Source organism: Chiloscyllium punctatum, chromosome 13, assembly GCF_047496795.1.
Source record: "Chiloscyllium punctatum isolate Juve2018m chromosome 13, sChiPun1.3, whole genome shotgun sequence".
Lineage (NCBI taxonomy): Eukaryota > Metazoa > Chordata > Chondrichthyes > Orectolobiformes > Hemiscylliidae > Chiloscyllium > Chiloscyllium punctatum.
In genome coordinates this window covers 106,836,326-106,853,497 of record NC_092751.1, presented here as the reverse complement: position 1 = coordinate 106,853,497, position 17,172 = coordinate 106,836,326, and the positions used below count along the sequence as shown (strand labels likewise).

Sequence of the window (17,172 nt, the reverse complement as noted above, 5' to 3'; positions counted from 1 at the left end):
TGAGTACATAATATTTGAAATCACTCGATCTAATTCAATTTATTTTTAGAAATGCACTTTTTTTCCAAAACCACACTGCCCAAGAAGTTTACAGCGTAGCACAAAGTATCTAATATCAGATCGATATATTTTACAGAACTCGTTTTACAATGGTAGCTTTAAATAACAAGAATGGAATAGAACAACATATTGAACTATGAACTCTTAATACCATTTAGTACATATCCTGCTTGTTTGTCACCCAAAAAGTCAAGGTGGAGCAGAATATCATGACAAAGCAATGAACATAAAATTCATCCTTAGTCCACTTCCATCTAACAACATGAACTCAAACTCTAAGAAACTGCTCAGCACTCCCACTGCTGTCCCCTCTGCTCAACCCACATTTCACTACTAACTGTCCAGAATTGTCCAGTATTTGAAGATTAAAATTGGCTGGACAACTGCTGACTTGTAACACAAAAGAAGATTCACAGGGAATTAAGTTGACTTTTTTTTTGTTCAAAGAGAAACAATTTTGTTTATTTATTGAAAAAACCTAACAGATGAGTGAGAAAAAGGTAGTTGCGGTTTTTGGAAGCTGCAGGTCTGTAATGAAACCCAGTGAATGTGTCCCCTCAAATAATTCGCCAAACATCCTCCATTCCCTCTGTTCCCCTACAATTCCCCTCCACTCTTCTTTTTCTACACCCCCCCGCGCCGAACCTCATCTTCCCACTCACATTTTGCTCTCATCAATATCGCTCAAAACATTTCTCTCCAGCTATCAAGTCAATCCCTCTACGTCCCTACCTTTTCTCCCTCAAGCTTCCTTCTGAATTTAGTTACTTTCTTCCTTACTTGAGCACTACAGTGGGTTTCAACTACCCTACAAAAACGCAAAAAAACACCAATTTGCACATTTTCTCCATATCAAAATAAATGAACAGGACAAGTAATTCGAGAGTTGAAAGGAGAGGGGGTGGTGCTCAGTTGATGAGGCTGTGACATAGAATGACACCTCATCACAATTCTGATAGATCATGCAGGTTCTACCTCCACACCTTGCTCCACACTGGGTGATTGGAGCCCCTCAAATTATTTTTAACAAATTCTCTGTCTACTGGAGTTGAATGTTTAATGGTCCTTTTTAGACCACGGCTAATTTCCAAATAACACTGCAAAGCTAACATCAAAGTCAAGGACAATTTTAGTCACTCAATAGAGTAAATCCTACCGATTTGAGGGGGTTTCTTCACGCTGGAGAGAGATTTTCCCATTGGGTTCAACAAAGTCTTCAACCTACACGAACAAATTGATTTACAGCATCATAATTGGTCATTTGCATTTAAGTTAAATAACTTAAGAACAAAGTTTAGAAATGGCTTTAAGCTAAAACTGTCAGCATAACTAAGTAATTATGTAATGCAAGACAGGTACAACAGCAATTAAGAACATTTAAAGATTAAACAACAATGGAAAGAATAAAACATTACTTCATATCAAAATGATCAGGTTTTCAAAACAATTAAGATCTGGAAACCTCTGTGTCAACGTTTCAGTGTTATTTCATATCTTAACATGAGAATATTATACTTGGCTGCTGTCTCCACTTCTATTTGGAAAGAACTTTTCATAAGCTTTTAACAGACCTATTTAATCAGAAGAAAAAGATTCAGAAATATTGAAAATCAACGATCTGGGAATTGAACAGCAGGTGGCAATGTCACACTGTTATCAGCAAAGTTAGATAATAATGACTAGTCTCTACTTATTAAAGCACTTCCTTTGATTTCTTTTCATTTGGCTGGAGTTACTTGGTTATTAATATGTTAATGGGATGTGGACATCATCGATTTGGCTAGCATTTATTATGCATCCCTAATTGCCCTTGATAAGGACTCAGCAACACGTGTTGGCCTAGCCAGAAACATTTCCATTCCATGAAGGAATAAATAGAAGTGTAAACACTCAACAGGTGGAGATACAAGCAAATTGAAGGATGCACGCCACACAAAGAAGGTTCAGAACTTCAGGCATGTTTGTAAAAATGAGAAATCATCCCTATTGAAGGTAAGAAGTCTTCAAATCTAAAGCCGTCATCACTATGAACTGAACATGATCACTGGCATCAACTATAACAATGCATTGTTCAGCAGCATCATCCTGATGCTGTTTTTGACACTGCCCTGAAATTAATCTCCTTTCAAATTCAGTGACATTTACAAAGCAAATGAAGCTCACCAGTTGCACTCAAATATTATTATTATTACTCAAAATGATTTCATCACTTTTTCTCTGAAGGTCTCGACGGGCCCTACAGCCTACAACCCCTATATACTCAACCAACTTTTCTGCTGTACTAATCTAATATGGGGAACATGGTAAAACATTTCATCTTGGGGTGATGAGCAAGGATAATGCACTATACTAAATTTTACTTAAAACACACAAGTCAAACCTCATCATAAAATGAAATTCCAGCAGTATTACAAAGACACAGCTTGCACTAAAACTATTCACGATTCCAACCATTCCTGCCTGAATATAAACCGTTGGCCCAGCACTTTCGAGAGGATAACTTTACAATCATTCCAGCCCCGCTACAATGGAATTTCACTGAGAAAAAATGCGCATTTCTACAAGGCTATAATTATTACAGTGTTAGATTGAAATCAAAAGAAACACAATTTAGAGTTTGAAATGCCTTTTACTGAAATCGGTTTCTCAAATTATGACAGAGTTTTTGACAAAGGAATTAACTGGGATTTTTGACTTGACAGGCTGAAATAAACAAGTCAATTCAAAGCATTTAAAGCTAATTTAGCACTAAGCAGATTTTAAATCACGACAGTCTGTTAATGTATCTGAGATTAATATTGTGCTTAAATTTCAACAGATTAACATAACCAGCATTTTGTATCAGTGAAGAACTGAATTTCCAATGCTAAGTGCTTAGGACATCAGATTAAGAACTTCCTGATAATCATGGAAGTATAAATTGGTACTAATTTGGCTATAATTCCAGTAATATCAGCCTTTTAACACAGAACTATGGTTCTTCTCATTCACATGTTGCCAGCCTACATTCCATAATACTCCACCCCAACTGCACAAAGATTGAACCACTGCCTTAAAACAAATTAGAGAAAACATTAACAAAAGGTATAAAGCAGATACTGGAAACTAAAAAGCTAAAATTATTGCATCCTTTTGCCAATTCTGCATAAAGTTTCTTTGTGCAGGTCATGTGTCCTTCGTTTCATCAATGGTGGATGCGGGTACAGTTACAACATTTAAAAGACAGTTAGAGAAGTACATGAATAAGAAATGTTTGGAGGGATATGGGCCAAGCACAGGCAGGTGAGACTAATTCAATTTGGGATTATGGCCGGCAAGGACTGGTTGGACCGAAGGGGCTGTATCTGTGCTGTACGTCTCTGACTCTAAAAGCAAATTTTAGGGTTATAAACGAAGCAATACATTGCATAATATCTGTTTCTGTTTAAAATCCTGAATAACCTAGTTTGCTGTTGAGCAAAAGCAGACTAGATCTATTTGTTAACAATGCCATTCAGTGTGGGTGAACATCACATTGGGTAACACATGGACTGCCTCATCTCATGCGAATCCAACTTTCCATCCTTGAGGATCTGCAATGCGCTCAACTCAAACCTCAGCATTAGTACTTTATTTTCTCATTCTCTGCTTCTTCATCAGTCCTCTGGTCTAAACTTTTCTGCCCCAATCAATTCTTCCACTCTCATTCCACATTGTTCTCTCCTATTGTGAAACTCTGTTATTCATTTCAGCCTTTTTCAAGTTCTTTTCAAAGCCAAAATGAGAGAACCTTTGTATGCTTGTCACTTCTTTTAGATCTTTAACACTGGCATTAAATTCATTAGCTGTCTTTTAATGACAAAGTTAAAGGAGCTGACTTCACCTTTTGTTCCTTCCTTTAATACACTGGTCTTGCACAGCCTTCAATTTAAGAATTGAGAAATAAAGCAAGATTAAATCAGATATCTGCTCCAAAATACATTACAATCCCTTTCCCATCTCAGCAGTAAATGATCAAGTCCTTATTCTTGGACTATATTCCACATTTTCAGCTGGGAAAATAACTTCTGTATCTACTCTGTCAAGCACCCTTCAGAATCTCTCATTTTCCAGTGAGAGCTCTGATTAATGGGTTCCAAAGAAATCAACCAATTTTGGTTCTGTTCAGATGTTGATGTTGCAGTTTATAGATGGCTCAGAGCTACAATTTCTCGCTGTGACACTTGATGTATACTGTTATGAGACGTTACAATCATTCTGTCAACTAATTTAATCAGAATGAGAAAATTGTCTCGTACAGTACCAGTGAAATGATATCACACTGTGCTTTCAATATTCGGGGCAGAGTTATGCTGGTTATATCAATCTGTAGATGACTGAAAGAATTCCTGGAACTCACCATGTGAAATACTATTTTCAAAAATGAATGCACATTTCTAAGTATTAATTTTTATTTCATTAATTTGCATAATATGGACATCATTAGATTAGAGTTTTGCTTTCCTCTACTATTATTTTATTTCAATATTTTAGGAGAGATGTAAAAATTATGTCACCACTTTCTGAAAAATATACTGTGAAATATTTAACATGCTTTTGTCGACACATCAAAAGCTATCTGGATTTCTGTCATATATTTGCCGTAGGTGAGCATATTTTTTAAAAACTGAAAACACACAGTGGCATTTATTTTTGTGATAAACATGTCAATTTTCTTCTCTGTGCACAGGTAACAACTATTGATCAGAATTTAACTGAATGATGAGAGGAGAAAATGTTTACCTCCACCATGGCTTTGGGCAATAGCTCAGCACGGAAAAGCTGCAGCATTGCTTCCACAATGTTCTTCCATCCTTCTCGAAGAATGTCACCATGACGATGAGATAAATTAAACACAGTCTTGGCTGCAAGTTGAGCCTTTGAATTGCTACCAAAAACATTTGGAAGGTTTTCCACAGTCTGCAGGAAAACAGTACAATACGATGGATTAACAGGTTGGTGGACAGCACAGCAAATTTGCATCCTGCAGATTTAATCAAAGGGAGTCAAGCCCAGGTTGCAAACTCTGGGAAAAAAAATTAAATTCAATTAGCACAGAATTAGTTTCAATTAGGAAGAGTACATGAGCAATGTGGATTGCAGTGAGATAGAAAAACAGAAACTTGGGGCAAAATGAAAGGAAAAGCTGGCATGAGGCAAATGAGAAGCAAGATTTCACCATACTGACCACTTTTCATCAGCAGGGCTATTAAGGCAAAGAGCAGAAAGTAATGTCCACTGTTCTATCAAAGCAGATGTTATTCGAAACTCAAGAGTGAGGACAATATCAATAGTATGAACTGCTGAAATTAGATTAGAATGTTAATGTTCAAGTCACTTGTTCAGGCCAATACGAACGTCAAGTGAATGATCTACCAGCAAATGACATTTGACAGATCAGAATTTAGAAAGAATTTGCAATAAAACTCAAAGAAATGGAAGATATCTGCATATCAATGCATTATAAAATGTCTAATTGTAATAGGTTTGTTAAAAATAATATAACTTTCTCCACAATTACTCAATTCAAAACTTTAGTGAACTTACTTAAGCACCAAGTCCTCTTGGTGCTGACTATTTATGGTGATTGGTCCTTTTTTTTATTAAAACCGCAAGAAATTTGTTTACCAGTTGACTTATAATTTTCAATTGTTCATTTTAACTTTCACGTTACATTTGTAGATTTTGTCAATATCCAGTTCAATGCTCACAGTACTAATGCTACTAAATTTGCAATCGGTCATACCATGTTAAAACCTCATTAAATAAAGTAATTTATTCATATGTTCAAAAGGTTCCTCATCCTGAAGTAGGGCTGTGGTATTCTGCACACAGTTTTAATTAATTCTGCACTTTCCTCAAGATTGCTTTCCTACATAAACCTATTTGCTTACTTTTGTTTGACAATTCTGAAAGCAAATTCAATACAAATTTTATAGAGAAATCTTTCAAGCTTTATACTTCTCATAGTGTAGATAGATTTTTTCCAGAGAATCTAGATAATCCAATTCAAAACTGTAAACTTCACATCCATGGAAGATTCAAACTGACTGCACAAACATTTAGAAATACAAAAATAATTTAAATGATTACAACTTTAAGATGCACTGTCCAATAATACTGTATCAAAATATAGCCAAAATTCACAATTTGTTGGGATTCATTTATTTATACTTCCCAGCCTTCATGAGAAAATTGAGGCCAAAATAGTGAGCCATTGAAGGCTTGTGGCAAAAACAATAATTTACATTGCTCGTATAAGCCTGTTTCAAACATCATACCCATCTCCTGTTAATCTATTTGCTAAAGATGCCTCAAAAGAGTCAAACACAATAATAAGGTCTCAGGAAAGATGTTAAAGTTAAATAACATCAGTTCATTGGTTAGAAGTGATTAGATTCAATTCCCTACAGTGTGGAAACAGGCCCTTTGACCCAACAAGTCCACACCAACCCTCCGAACAGCAACCCACCCAGTCCCATGTTCCCTCTGGCTAATGCACCAAAGACTCTGGGCAATTTAGCATGGCCAATTCACCTGACCTGCACATCTTTGGACTTGTGGGAGGAAACCAGAGCACCTGGAGAAAACCCACGCAGACATGGGGAGAATGTGCAAACTCCACACAGACAGTCACCCAAGGCTAGAACCGAACCTGGGACCCTGGTGCTGTGAGGCAGCAGTGCTAACCACTGAGCCACCGTGTCGCCCTGTGAATGATGTGGTACCTGGTGTCAGTTACGGTTAAGCAGAAAAGCTAATGTTGAAACAGACAAAATGTTGAAAATAGGTTGTTATACTTCATAGGTTTGTCTTAGACAACTTTTATATTGCTATCTGGATTCTGGGAGCCTGGTGTGTAGAAACTGTTCACCATTCTGACACCCACCATTCAGTAATTCTGGCAAATTAATAGTTAAGTCAAATGAACATTGGATAGCTTCAAAATCAAATAATTTTAGATCTTCTATTTTACTTCTTTTTCATTATCTGCATCCAGCTAAGATATTTTACCAAAATATCATAATAGAACACATATCACATTCCAAAATACTTATTATTGATGGCATCTCAAAGATGCCTGACAATGATACTGCATCATTCCTTACAAGGAGGGGTGAGGAATAGACCTAAGTGTATCCCTCATGAATACTGCACTTTCTTAAAGTTAACTGCCATGAACACCAAACTCCTACCCAGAAACAAACAAAGTGAAACTCTTGACCCAAATTTAAATCTTGGATTGAAATAAATTTCTTCATTACTATTGCTAACAAAATCAGAGCAAATGTTATAGTCTGTTAAATTACCTCAGCAACATTTAAGAGAAATCTTCATATTTGAAAGACTGAAGTTTTATCAAGTACCAACCTCACTGCTAAGAGCTGTAAACTTGCACAGTGAAATTATAAGGTTGTCAAACACATCACTTAGTCCATAATGAGCTGAAATCATTGCACATTTTCTAGAAATGGGAGAGAGAGAGAGAAATGATCACTAAACAGGACTACTAATCAGTGTTCACATTTCAATTAAATGGATTTACGAATAATGGAGTATATTTTGTTTTTGTATTTAAGACTGAAAACAGCAAATGGTTAAACTTAATTAGCAAAGGAGAACAAGAGTTAACATTTGGAAACAGTCTGGAAATACACAACGACCAAGATAGCTAAATGAGTAGAGTTCAAGTTAAATGAAATACAGTAAGGCATTTGGCAAGGTTCTACATGGGAGACTGGTTGGCAACATTAGATCACATGGAATACAGAACTCGCCATTTGGATACATAATTGGCTCAAAGGTAGGAAACAGAGGGTGCAGTGGAAGGTTGATTTTCAGACTGGAGGCCTGTGACCAGCGGTGTGTCACAAGGTTTGTTGCTGGATCAACTGCTTTTTGTCATTTATCTTAATGATTTGGATGTGAATACAGAAGGTATAGTTAGTAAGTTTGCAGATGACACCAAAATTGGTGACGTAGAAGAAAGCCACCTTGGAGTACAAAGGCACCTTGTACCCCTAATAGTCAGCGGGAAATTGAGAAACATAAGGAGATCTCAGCTATCTGTAAGAATTCAAAGTTTGTGAGAAGATTTGTAGCTCGGGTGCTCGTTGTTGTGGTTCTGTTCGCCGAGCTGGGAATTTGTGTTGCGGACGTTTCGTCCCCTGTCTAGGTGACATCCTCAGTGCTTGGGAGCCTCCTGTGAAGCACTTCTGTGTTGTTTCCTCCGGCATTTGTAGTGGTTTGTCTCAGCCGCTTCCAGTTGTCAGTTCCAGGTGCAAAACTTAACCTACTCTTGGGAAATAAGGCAGGGCAGGTGACTGAGGTGTCAGTGGGGGAGCACTTTGTGTCCAACGACCATACTTCTATTCGATTTAAAATAATTATGGAAAAGGATAGACCAGATCTAAAAGTTGAGTTCTAAATTGGTGGAAGGCCAATTTTGACGGTATTAAGCAAGAACTTTCGAAAGCTCATTGGGGACAGATGTTCGCAGGTAAAGGGATGGCTGGAAAATGGGAAGCCTTCAGAAATGAGATAATGAGAACCCAGAGAAAGTATATTCCTGTTAGGGCGAAAGGAAAGGCTGATAGGTAAAAGGAATGCTGGATGACTAAAGAAATTGAGGGTTTGGTTAAGAAAAAGAAGGAAGCATACGTAAGGTATAGACAGGATAGATCGAGTGAATCCTTAGAAGAGTATAAAGTAAGTAGGAGTACACTTAAGAGGGAAATCAGGAGGGCAAAAAGGGGACATGAGATAGCTTTGGCAAATAGAATTAGGAGAATACAAAGAGCTTTTACAAATACATTAAGGACAAAAGGGTAACTAGGGAGAGAATAGGACCCCTCAAAGATCAGCAAGGAGGCCTGTGTGTGGAGCCGCAGAAAATGGGGTAAGATATTAAATGAGTATTTTGCATCAGTATTTACTTTGGAAAAAGATATGGAAGATATAGACTGTAGGGAAATAGATGGTGACATCTTGCAAAATGCCCATATTACAGAGGAGGAAGTGCTGGATTCTTGAAACACATGAAAGTGGATAAATCCCCAGGACCTGGCCAGGTGTACCCGAGATCTCTGTGGGAAGCTAGAGAGGTGATTGCTGGGCCTCTTGCTGAGATATTTGTATCATCGATAGTCACAGGTGAGGTGCCGGAACACTAGAGGTTGGCTAACGTGGTGCCACTGTTTAAGTAGGGTAGTAAGGAAAAGCCAGGAAACTATAGACCAGTGAGCCTGACCTCAGTGGTGGGCAAATTGTTGGAGGGAATCCTGAGGGACAGGACGTACACGTATTTGGAAAGGCAAGGACTGATTAGGAAGAGTCAACATGGCTTTGTGCATGGGAAATCATGTCTCACAAACTTGATTGAGTTTTTGAGGAAGTAACAAAGAGGATTGATGAGGGCAGAGCGGTAGGTGTGATCTATATGGACTTCAGTGAGGCGTTCGACAATGTTCCCCTTATGAGACTGATGAGCAACGTTAGATCTCACGGATTACAGGGGGAACTAGCCATTTGGATACAGAACTGGCTCAAAGGTAGAAGACAGAGGGTGGTGGTGGAGGGTTGTTTTTCAGACTGGAGGCCTGTGACCAATGGAGTGCCGCAAGGATCGGTGCTGGGTCCTCTACTTTTTGTCATTTACATAAATGATTTGGATGCGAGCATAAGAGGTACAGTTAGTAAGTTTGCAGATGACATCAAAATTGGAGAAAGAGTGGACAGAGAAGAGGGTTACCTCAGATTACAACAGGATCTGGATCAGATGTCCAATTGGGCTGAGAAGTGGCAGATGGAGTTTAATTCAGACAAATGCGAGGTGCTGCATTTTGGGAAAGCAAATCTTAGCAGGACTTCTACACTTAATGGTAAGGTCCTAGGGAGTGTTGCTGAACAAAAAGAGACCTTGGAGTGCAGGTTCATAGCTCCTTGAAAGTGGAGTCGCAGGTAGATAGGATAGTGAAGGCAGATTTTGGTATGCTTTCCTTTATTGGTCAGAGTACTGAGTACAGGAGTTGGGAGGTCATGTTGCAGCTGTACAGGACATTGGTTAGGCCACTGTTGGAATATTGCGTGCAATTCTGGTCTCCTTCCTATCGGAAAGACGTGAAACTTGGAAGGGTTCAGAAAAGATTTACAAGGATGTTGCCAGGGTTGGAAGATTTGAGCGAAAGGGAGTTTTCCCTGGAGCGTCAGAGGCTGAGGGGGGGAACTTATAGAGGTTTACAAAATTATGAGGGGCACGGATAGGGTAAATAGGCAAAGTCTTTTCCCTGGGGTCGGGGAGTCCAGAACTAGAGGGCATAGGTTTAGGATGAGAGGGAAAAGATAGGAGAGAGACTTATGGAGCAACTTTTTCACTCAGAGGGTGGTACATGTATGGAATGAGCTGCCAGAGGAAGTGGTGGAGGCTGGTACAATTGCAACATTTAAGAGGCATTTGGATGGGTATATGAATAGAAAAGGTTTGGAGGGATATGGGCCAGGCACTGGCAGGTGGGACTAGATTGGGTTGGGATATCTGGTCGGCATGGACGGGTTGTACCGAAGGGTCTTTTTCCATGCTGTAGATCTGTATGACTCGATGACTGTAAATGGGCCAAGGAGTGACAGTTGGATTTTTGATAAATGTGAGGTGTTGTGTTTTAGTAAGGCAAACCAGAGCAAGATATATATAATTAATAGTAAGGTCCTGGTGAGTGCTGCCAAACAAAGAGACCTTGGGGTGCAGGTTCATAGTTCCTTGAAAACTGAGTCACAAGTAGAAAAAGTAGTAAAGGCAGCATTTGGGACACTTGCCTTTATTGATCAGTTCATAGAGTTCAGGAATTGGGAGGTCATGTCAAGCTCTACTGGACATTGGTTAGGTCACTTTTGGACCATTGTGTTTAATTTGGGTCTCCATTCTGTAGGAAAGATGTTGTGAAATTTGAAAGAGTTCAGAAAAGATTTACAAGGATTTTGCCAGCGTTGGACGGTTTGAGCTGTAGAAAGACGCTGAATAGACTGGGGATATTTTCCGGGGCGTCAGAGGCTGAGAGGCGAAGTTTATAAAATCATGAGGGGGATGAATAGGGGGAATAGTCAAGGCCTTTCCCCCAGGGGAGGGAGTCCAAAACTAGAGGGTTTAGGTTTAAGGTGAGGGAGGGAAGATTTAAAAGGGACCGAAGGGCAACTTTTTCCACACAGAGTGTGGTATGTGTATGGAATGAGCTGCCAGAGGAAGTGGTGGAGGCTGATACAATTACAACATTTAAAAGGCATCTGAATAGGTATATGAATAGGAAGGCTTTAGAGGGATATGGGCCAAACTCAGGCAAATTGGACTAGATCAACATAGAATATCTGGTAGGCATAGGCAAGTTGGACCAAAGAGTCTGATCTATGCTGTACATCTTGATCATTCTGTGATCAATTGAAGTTTCTGATGATGTCAATCTTTCTCAAACACAATCGGATTCAACAGCGAAGATTCAAAATGTGGTCCACTCACAGAAAAAATAACTTAACTGGTCAAATTTACAACTCAAAGCTACTAGTGCAGTCAGTGTTGGAAACAGTTTTAATTGCAATAAGGAAAGGAGTTTCACTAAAGCAATAATGGAAGGAGAGTGCTTCACTCTGAAGATCCACTTTTCTCAGCAGCGCACACACGCATGCACATATAGGAACATCAGTTGTCACTGCTCCACACAGAATTCAGCCAAACCATGACTGAATTTTTTTGTAGTGCTTGATCTACGTTTGCCCTTTGGACAAAAATGGATTCCTGTTTACTTCTGTGGAGTTCTCTTGTTTATTAAAAAAGGATAATTGTTTATGTGCAAGATTCTAGATTAATTCTTCAAAACCTTTACCTGAAACCAGATATCGCCTTCTGTATTATTGTTTCATCTAAGCTCTTGTCAAAAACATAAGAAAGTGCGGCGATGGTGGGACCCCAAGTCATGGTGAATAGGTCATGATCATAGGTTCCAGGAGGTACGTGGAGGAAAATGCCTTCCGGTGAGCTCCCACGATTCAAGAGTACATTCCATACATAGTTCTCCTTGACAAAACCAGTTTGTTCCTCTGGCATCACAATCTCATCATTCCTGTCATAAAGGGATGCAAATCATTTTAGGTACTGTACCAACACATACAGCAACCCAATAAAGTTGTATCACATTTGGTTCAGAAAATAATAAGCAAATTTTCTTTGAGCCTATTTACCAACTATCATTTTACTCCAAAGTGGAAATAATTATGTTCATGCCAATTTTGTAGAAGTTTCATTTGAGGGCATGGAAAGTTACAGAGACAAGTTAATTTTTCAATTTGTTTACTATATGCATATAAAGGTAAATTCGGAACAATGAACAGTCATATGGACCCAAAATAACCTCCAAAAAATTACAATCATGTATTAAAATCATTGCAACAATAAGACATACCAATTAAAATCATATTAAGTTGCCACATTCTGCAAATTGTTCTGTAACGTACCAATCTATTTTCAACTATTTCAGTCTTTTGGTTCGATGTTTAAACCAACATTAATAATCTAAGATGATATGATTTTAAGAAATGCTGTCATTTTATTGGGGAAATCTTTCACCTGCTGTTTCCCAAATTCTACAGCCTAAAAAATGGTCAGTTTCAATCACTGGAATGTTTTCACATCAGCTATCGGCACTTCCTGATAAAAAAGTTAGTCAAGCAAACATATTAGGTTTCCCTTTTCATGGAGAAGGGGGCCAAATTTATTCTGAAAACACTGGTAAAGATCCTTTAACCTGCAGGATAACAAGAATTTAACATATTCAGTAACCATTAACCGATGTTCTTGGCCACTGGCTTAGGTTCAAAGGCCTTTTTTTTGTGATTTTCTTCCCCACTTTTCAGGCTTTATCAAAACTAATTCAAAAGCTTTGTGCTGTTTATCAGGCTGGCAAACAAACGCATCCTAACTTTAAATCTTCAACTCCAATAGTGGATTGTGTAAAATATTTAATCCATGTATCCCTCCATAACAAGAGCAGCTAAAGTTAGAAATTAACTCATTGAATGCAAAATGCTTTGGGATGCTCTACAGATTTGATAAGTTGCTATATAAATACTTAGCTCTTACTTCCGAGTTAATTTTAGAAATGTAAAATGTTCCCATGAGTAAACAACCCTCATTAATCTCTGTAGATGGTGCAGATAAGGGTTTTTAAATGCTAAAGGCAAAAGTAAAGTAACTTTTAATTATCGTGAATTCCTTGTGTTTCCAGATTAAAACCATCTGAGTCTGAAGTATGAACATCCTGAAACACTGGCACTTTGTGCTCTTAAATCTTTAAAGCAACCAATACCTGGCATTAGGCTAAATTAAAAGGTTTCATCGCTAAATTTCTAGAATTCCTGGCAAAGTTCTTCCTTTCCTAAGGTTTTACATGAATTTATAAATATTGAACTATGTATAAATGTGTAAACCATTTGGTATACATGGCCAAGGTGACAATATAAATAGCCTGCAAACATCTGACTGACTTTTCCAACAACTTTAATATTACCCTGTTCTATTTTTAAAATCACATCACAGCTACCCAGGTTTATGAGGAACACATGAACTTAGACCAAATGCCAGCAGTCAAATATTACTTTAGCTTGTTACGTGGTTATTCATACACGCGGGGTGGTCTTTCATTTATTACCATAGTGATATGCCCTTGAAGTGAATTAAATACATTTTTTACATTACTGAAACAGGTCAAGGGGTTCTCTCCCACTAACTCGGATTGAACTCTCTTTAAAGGTAACACTTGATACTTTTTATCAACTGAAAATCAGTATTACCCCATTGAATTGCTTCTTTCTTTAAAACAAGTTATATAATAAAGTTATACCAACACTTCACAGACCTTAAAACCATACAACTTTATTTGGGCCATAAAATCTGCCCAGCCATTCAGTGAGACTGTGGTAGATTTCACAATCCTCAACTCCTCTTCCCTGCCTTTTCACTGTAGCTATTTGATTCTCTGCGATTCAAGGTCTATCTCAGCCTTGAAAATTCTTGAATATCTTCTGAGAGAAGACATCCCTCACCAATTTTTTCTGAAATGGGAAAACACTTATTCTGAGATTAACCCCTCTTGTCTTAGACTCTCCCACAATGAGAAGCAACCTTTCAGCATCTGTCCTATCAAGCCCACCCAAGAATCTTAAACGTTCAATAAGGTCTTTCCTGATTTGTCTAAACTCAAGTGAATACAAGCCTAGCCTAATCAATCTCTGCTCATAAGAAAACTTCTCGGGGGACAATCATGGTGCAGTGGTAGTGTCCCCGTCCCTGGATTAGGAGGCCTGGGTTCAAGTCCCACCTGCTCCAACATTAGGTTGATAGAAAAATAGGTAAATAAACAAAAAAAAAAGAAAATCCCTCGAACCTTGGATCAACCTAATGAAGCTACCCTGCACTACCTTCATAAATTACCCCTGGAAATTTATGATAAGGGGACTAAAATACAACATTCCAGGTGAGGTGTGGCTTCTGCCTTGTACAGTTTTAACAAGACTTCCCTATTTTTATATTCCATTTCTTTTGAAGTAAAGGCCAATTGTCCATTTGCTTTTCATATCACCTTGAGAGCTTGGAGTCTAGCTTTTTGAGATTCATTCATATGGACCTCCAAATCCTCTATGCAACAATCTGTGCAGTCATTTTTCATTGAAATAATATTTAATTCCTCTATTCTTCCTACCAAAGTGCCATAACCTCAATTCTCCTGTATTATATTCCACTTCCAACATTTTGCTCATTCATTTAACCATTCTATTACAGTGATCAAATATAGCAAGCGGTACAGAGGGCAATAAGTCAGGAAATTTGATTCATGATCTTCGCCTAATTCTTCCCAAAGACATAGTAAGTTGGTACATAGAGGCACCTTTTTTTGCATTAAGTTAGATAAAAAAATCTGAGCTGTGCCTGACTTGCCACAATCTCCTCAGACATGTGGAAAATCATACATTGGGACAGCCTGATTGAATCAGATCGGGCATTGTAGATCGCTCAGTAAAGCTTTGACTGTAGGGAAGTTGCATGGTTGGAAACATGAGTTACACATCAATCACGTGCACTTATGCTGACAAAACAGCGTTCAAAGTTTAAATCTACAGCAAGCATGGTAGAAGAGAAATAGCGTAAATCCGGAGTAACTGATTGATAGATCTACAAACACAGAACCCAGAACTGTCGACACCTCTGACCTCTACATCAAATCATCAGACACCTTCTCTGTAGTATAAAGCAACAGCAATTCCCACCATGACTGGAAGTCATTGCCATGCTCCTTCTACCTGAACTGCAAAGCTGTTGCAGTCAAATGAAAATGTTGAAGAAGGAGGAAAGTGATGGTGACAAAGAAGTGAGGGGAATAAAACTGAGCAAAAAAAAGAGTAAGAACAATTGAAGGCGCATCTGCAGACAATATCACTTCATGATAAAATAATTTTTGTTTTATTTTTCCAACAAAGTTTGGAGGGAAATTTTATTTGTTATAATTTTCAAATACTCACAAGCTATCAGACCAGGTTTTCACCTGCACTATGAATACATGCAGTCCTGTTAAGTATCCCTGTGGTTTGCCTGTAAATTCTCCCCACAAATTAATATAAATCAGTCTGTTTAAATATTATACAGATAAAATGTGACTTCAAAAATCCTTGAAAAAAAGTTAGAAGGTTTTGCCTGTTGGCTGCATTTCTCTGATATCAATTAAAATCTGATGAGGTGTATAAGCTGTTAGTGAAACAAACTTACCTGATTGCGTTATATATGTCCTCTAACATATCTTGGTCAAAATCTTTAGAGCCATTAACTCCTTTCAAATTCTTTTTGAATTGCTACAGCAAGAAAAAAAACAAAAAAATAAAAATTATTGGCGCAAATCACAAAGGTCAGCCATTACTTACCTAAAGCACATTTAAAAAGGGGGTGGGATAAAAGTAATATTGAAAATATATCACTCAGTTTCATTACTATAAACAACATGAAGGGTAGGTGTAGTCCTTGTACACATTTGAGCTTTCAGCTAATTAAAATGATTTCATGGAACAGGTCAAGCAGGCAATCTGATGAAATACTGCACCATTTTAGGTATGTAAAGGGATTTAAAAGCTTATGCTATAGTGAACAAATGTAATTACTTCAGTATTTATCAAACATGAAGTATTAGAAGGTAGTCTTCAGTGTTGATCTTTGTAACATTGGTAAAATTAAATCTTCTTCATCTATCCATTAGGTTTTATCACTTAATTAAGGTAGAGATCTTGCATAATTATCAGAAATAATGCCAGTCCAATGGAACTCAGAAAGGATATCAAAGACTATTCCTTCAAAAGTCAAATCCATTAGTTTAAATGAATACATTTTACTTAGGGTAGGGGATGTGGAAGTTGTTGACTAATTACATTGCAGACAACATGAAGAAAATTCTTTTAAAAAATTAAACCACTCAGGTATTAGAGCGCAACAAAAAAAAATCATCATTGCTGTGTTTTATGTTGTACAACTCCAGAGAAGTAACATGCTGCCTAAATTTATTTTGATCTGGACTATGTGATGATCAACTTTTAAAGATCCAAATGATGTTACAGTACCTGACAGTACTTTAACTTAGAGGTTGCGTTACTACCATTCTAAGTCAAAAGGTGGTATGATCATGCCCCACAAGGGCTCCAAAAGCAGATCCGGGCTGACAATTTTCACACAACAGTAACAATTGCAGAATTGTAGACCAATGGTCACCTTTCAGATTAGATATTGAGTCAAGGCCCCATCTGTGAGATTAGATCCCATGATACTTTGAGGGTTTTGATCAAATAATCTGAGACCAAAACAGTTACATGATCACCATTTACAGTTAGAGGTTATTGATCCATGGAAATTAACTGCCATGCATGCTTATGAAACAATGATTATAAAAGTAAGTAATTGGCTGCAAAGACACTGCCACATGTTGGTTGCATGAAAGGTATCATAGGAAAGTATTTCTTTTAACTTCTTAAATAAAAACAGCCATCATCAAAATTCAACAAGAAATAGTACAGCAA

The 17,172-nt window shown here is 37.8% G+C and overlaps 1 protein-coding gene and 1 long non-coding RNA gene across 9 annotated transcripts in view; one reads left to right on the top strand and one right to left on the bottom strand.

Moving 5' to 3' along the window:
- gbf1 (golgi brefeldin A resistant guanine nucleotide exchange factor 1) overlaps positions 1–17,172 on the bottom strand; it is a 254,996-nt gene that overhangs the window by 28,983 nt on the left and 208,841 nt on the right. For all 8 annotated transcript variants that reach the window (XM_072583554.1, XM_072583556.1, XM_072583558.1 and 5 more), the window contains 5 exons: positions 15,881–15,963; positions 11,949–12,185; positions 7,450–7,543; positions 4,822–4,998; positions 1,217–1,281 (listed from right to left, as the gene is read on the bottom strand). In XM_072583554.1, coding sequence (XP_072439655.1) covers positions 1,217–1,281; positions 4,822–4,998; positions 7,450–7,543; positions 11,949–12,185; positions 15,881–15,963 — 656 coding nt within the window. The remainder of the gene's footprint in view (positions 1–1,216; positions 1,282–4,821; positions 4,999–7,449; positions 7,544–11,948; positions 12,186–15,880; positions 15,964–17,172) is intronic.
- The window catches only part of LOC140484753 (uncharacterized), a 30,588-nt gene that overhangs the window by 7,608 nt on the left and 5,808 nt on the right, over positions 1–17,172 (top strand). Inside the window, exon 3 of the long non-coding RNA XR_011962320.1 lies at positions 4,769–5,033. This is a non-coding gene — a long non-coding RNA (uncharacterized lncRNA). The remainder of the gene's footprint in view (positions 1–4,768; positions 5,034–17,172) is intronic.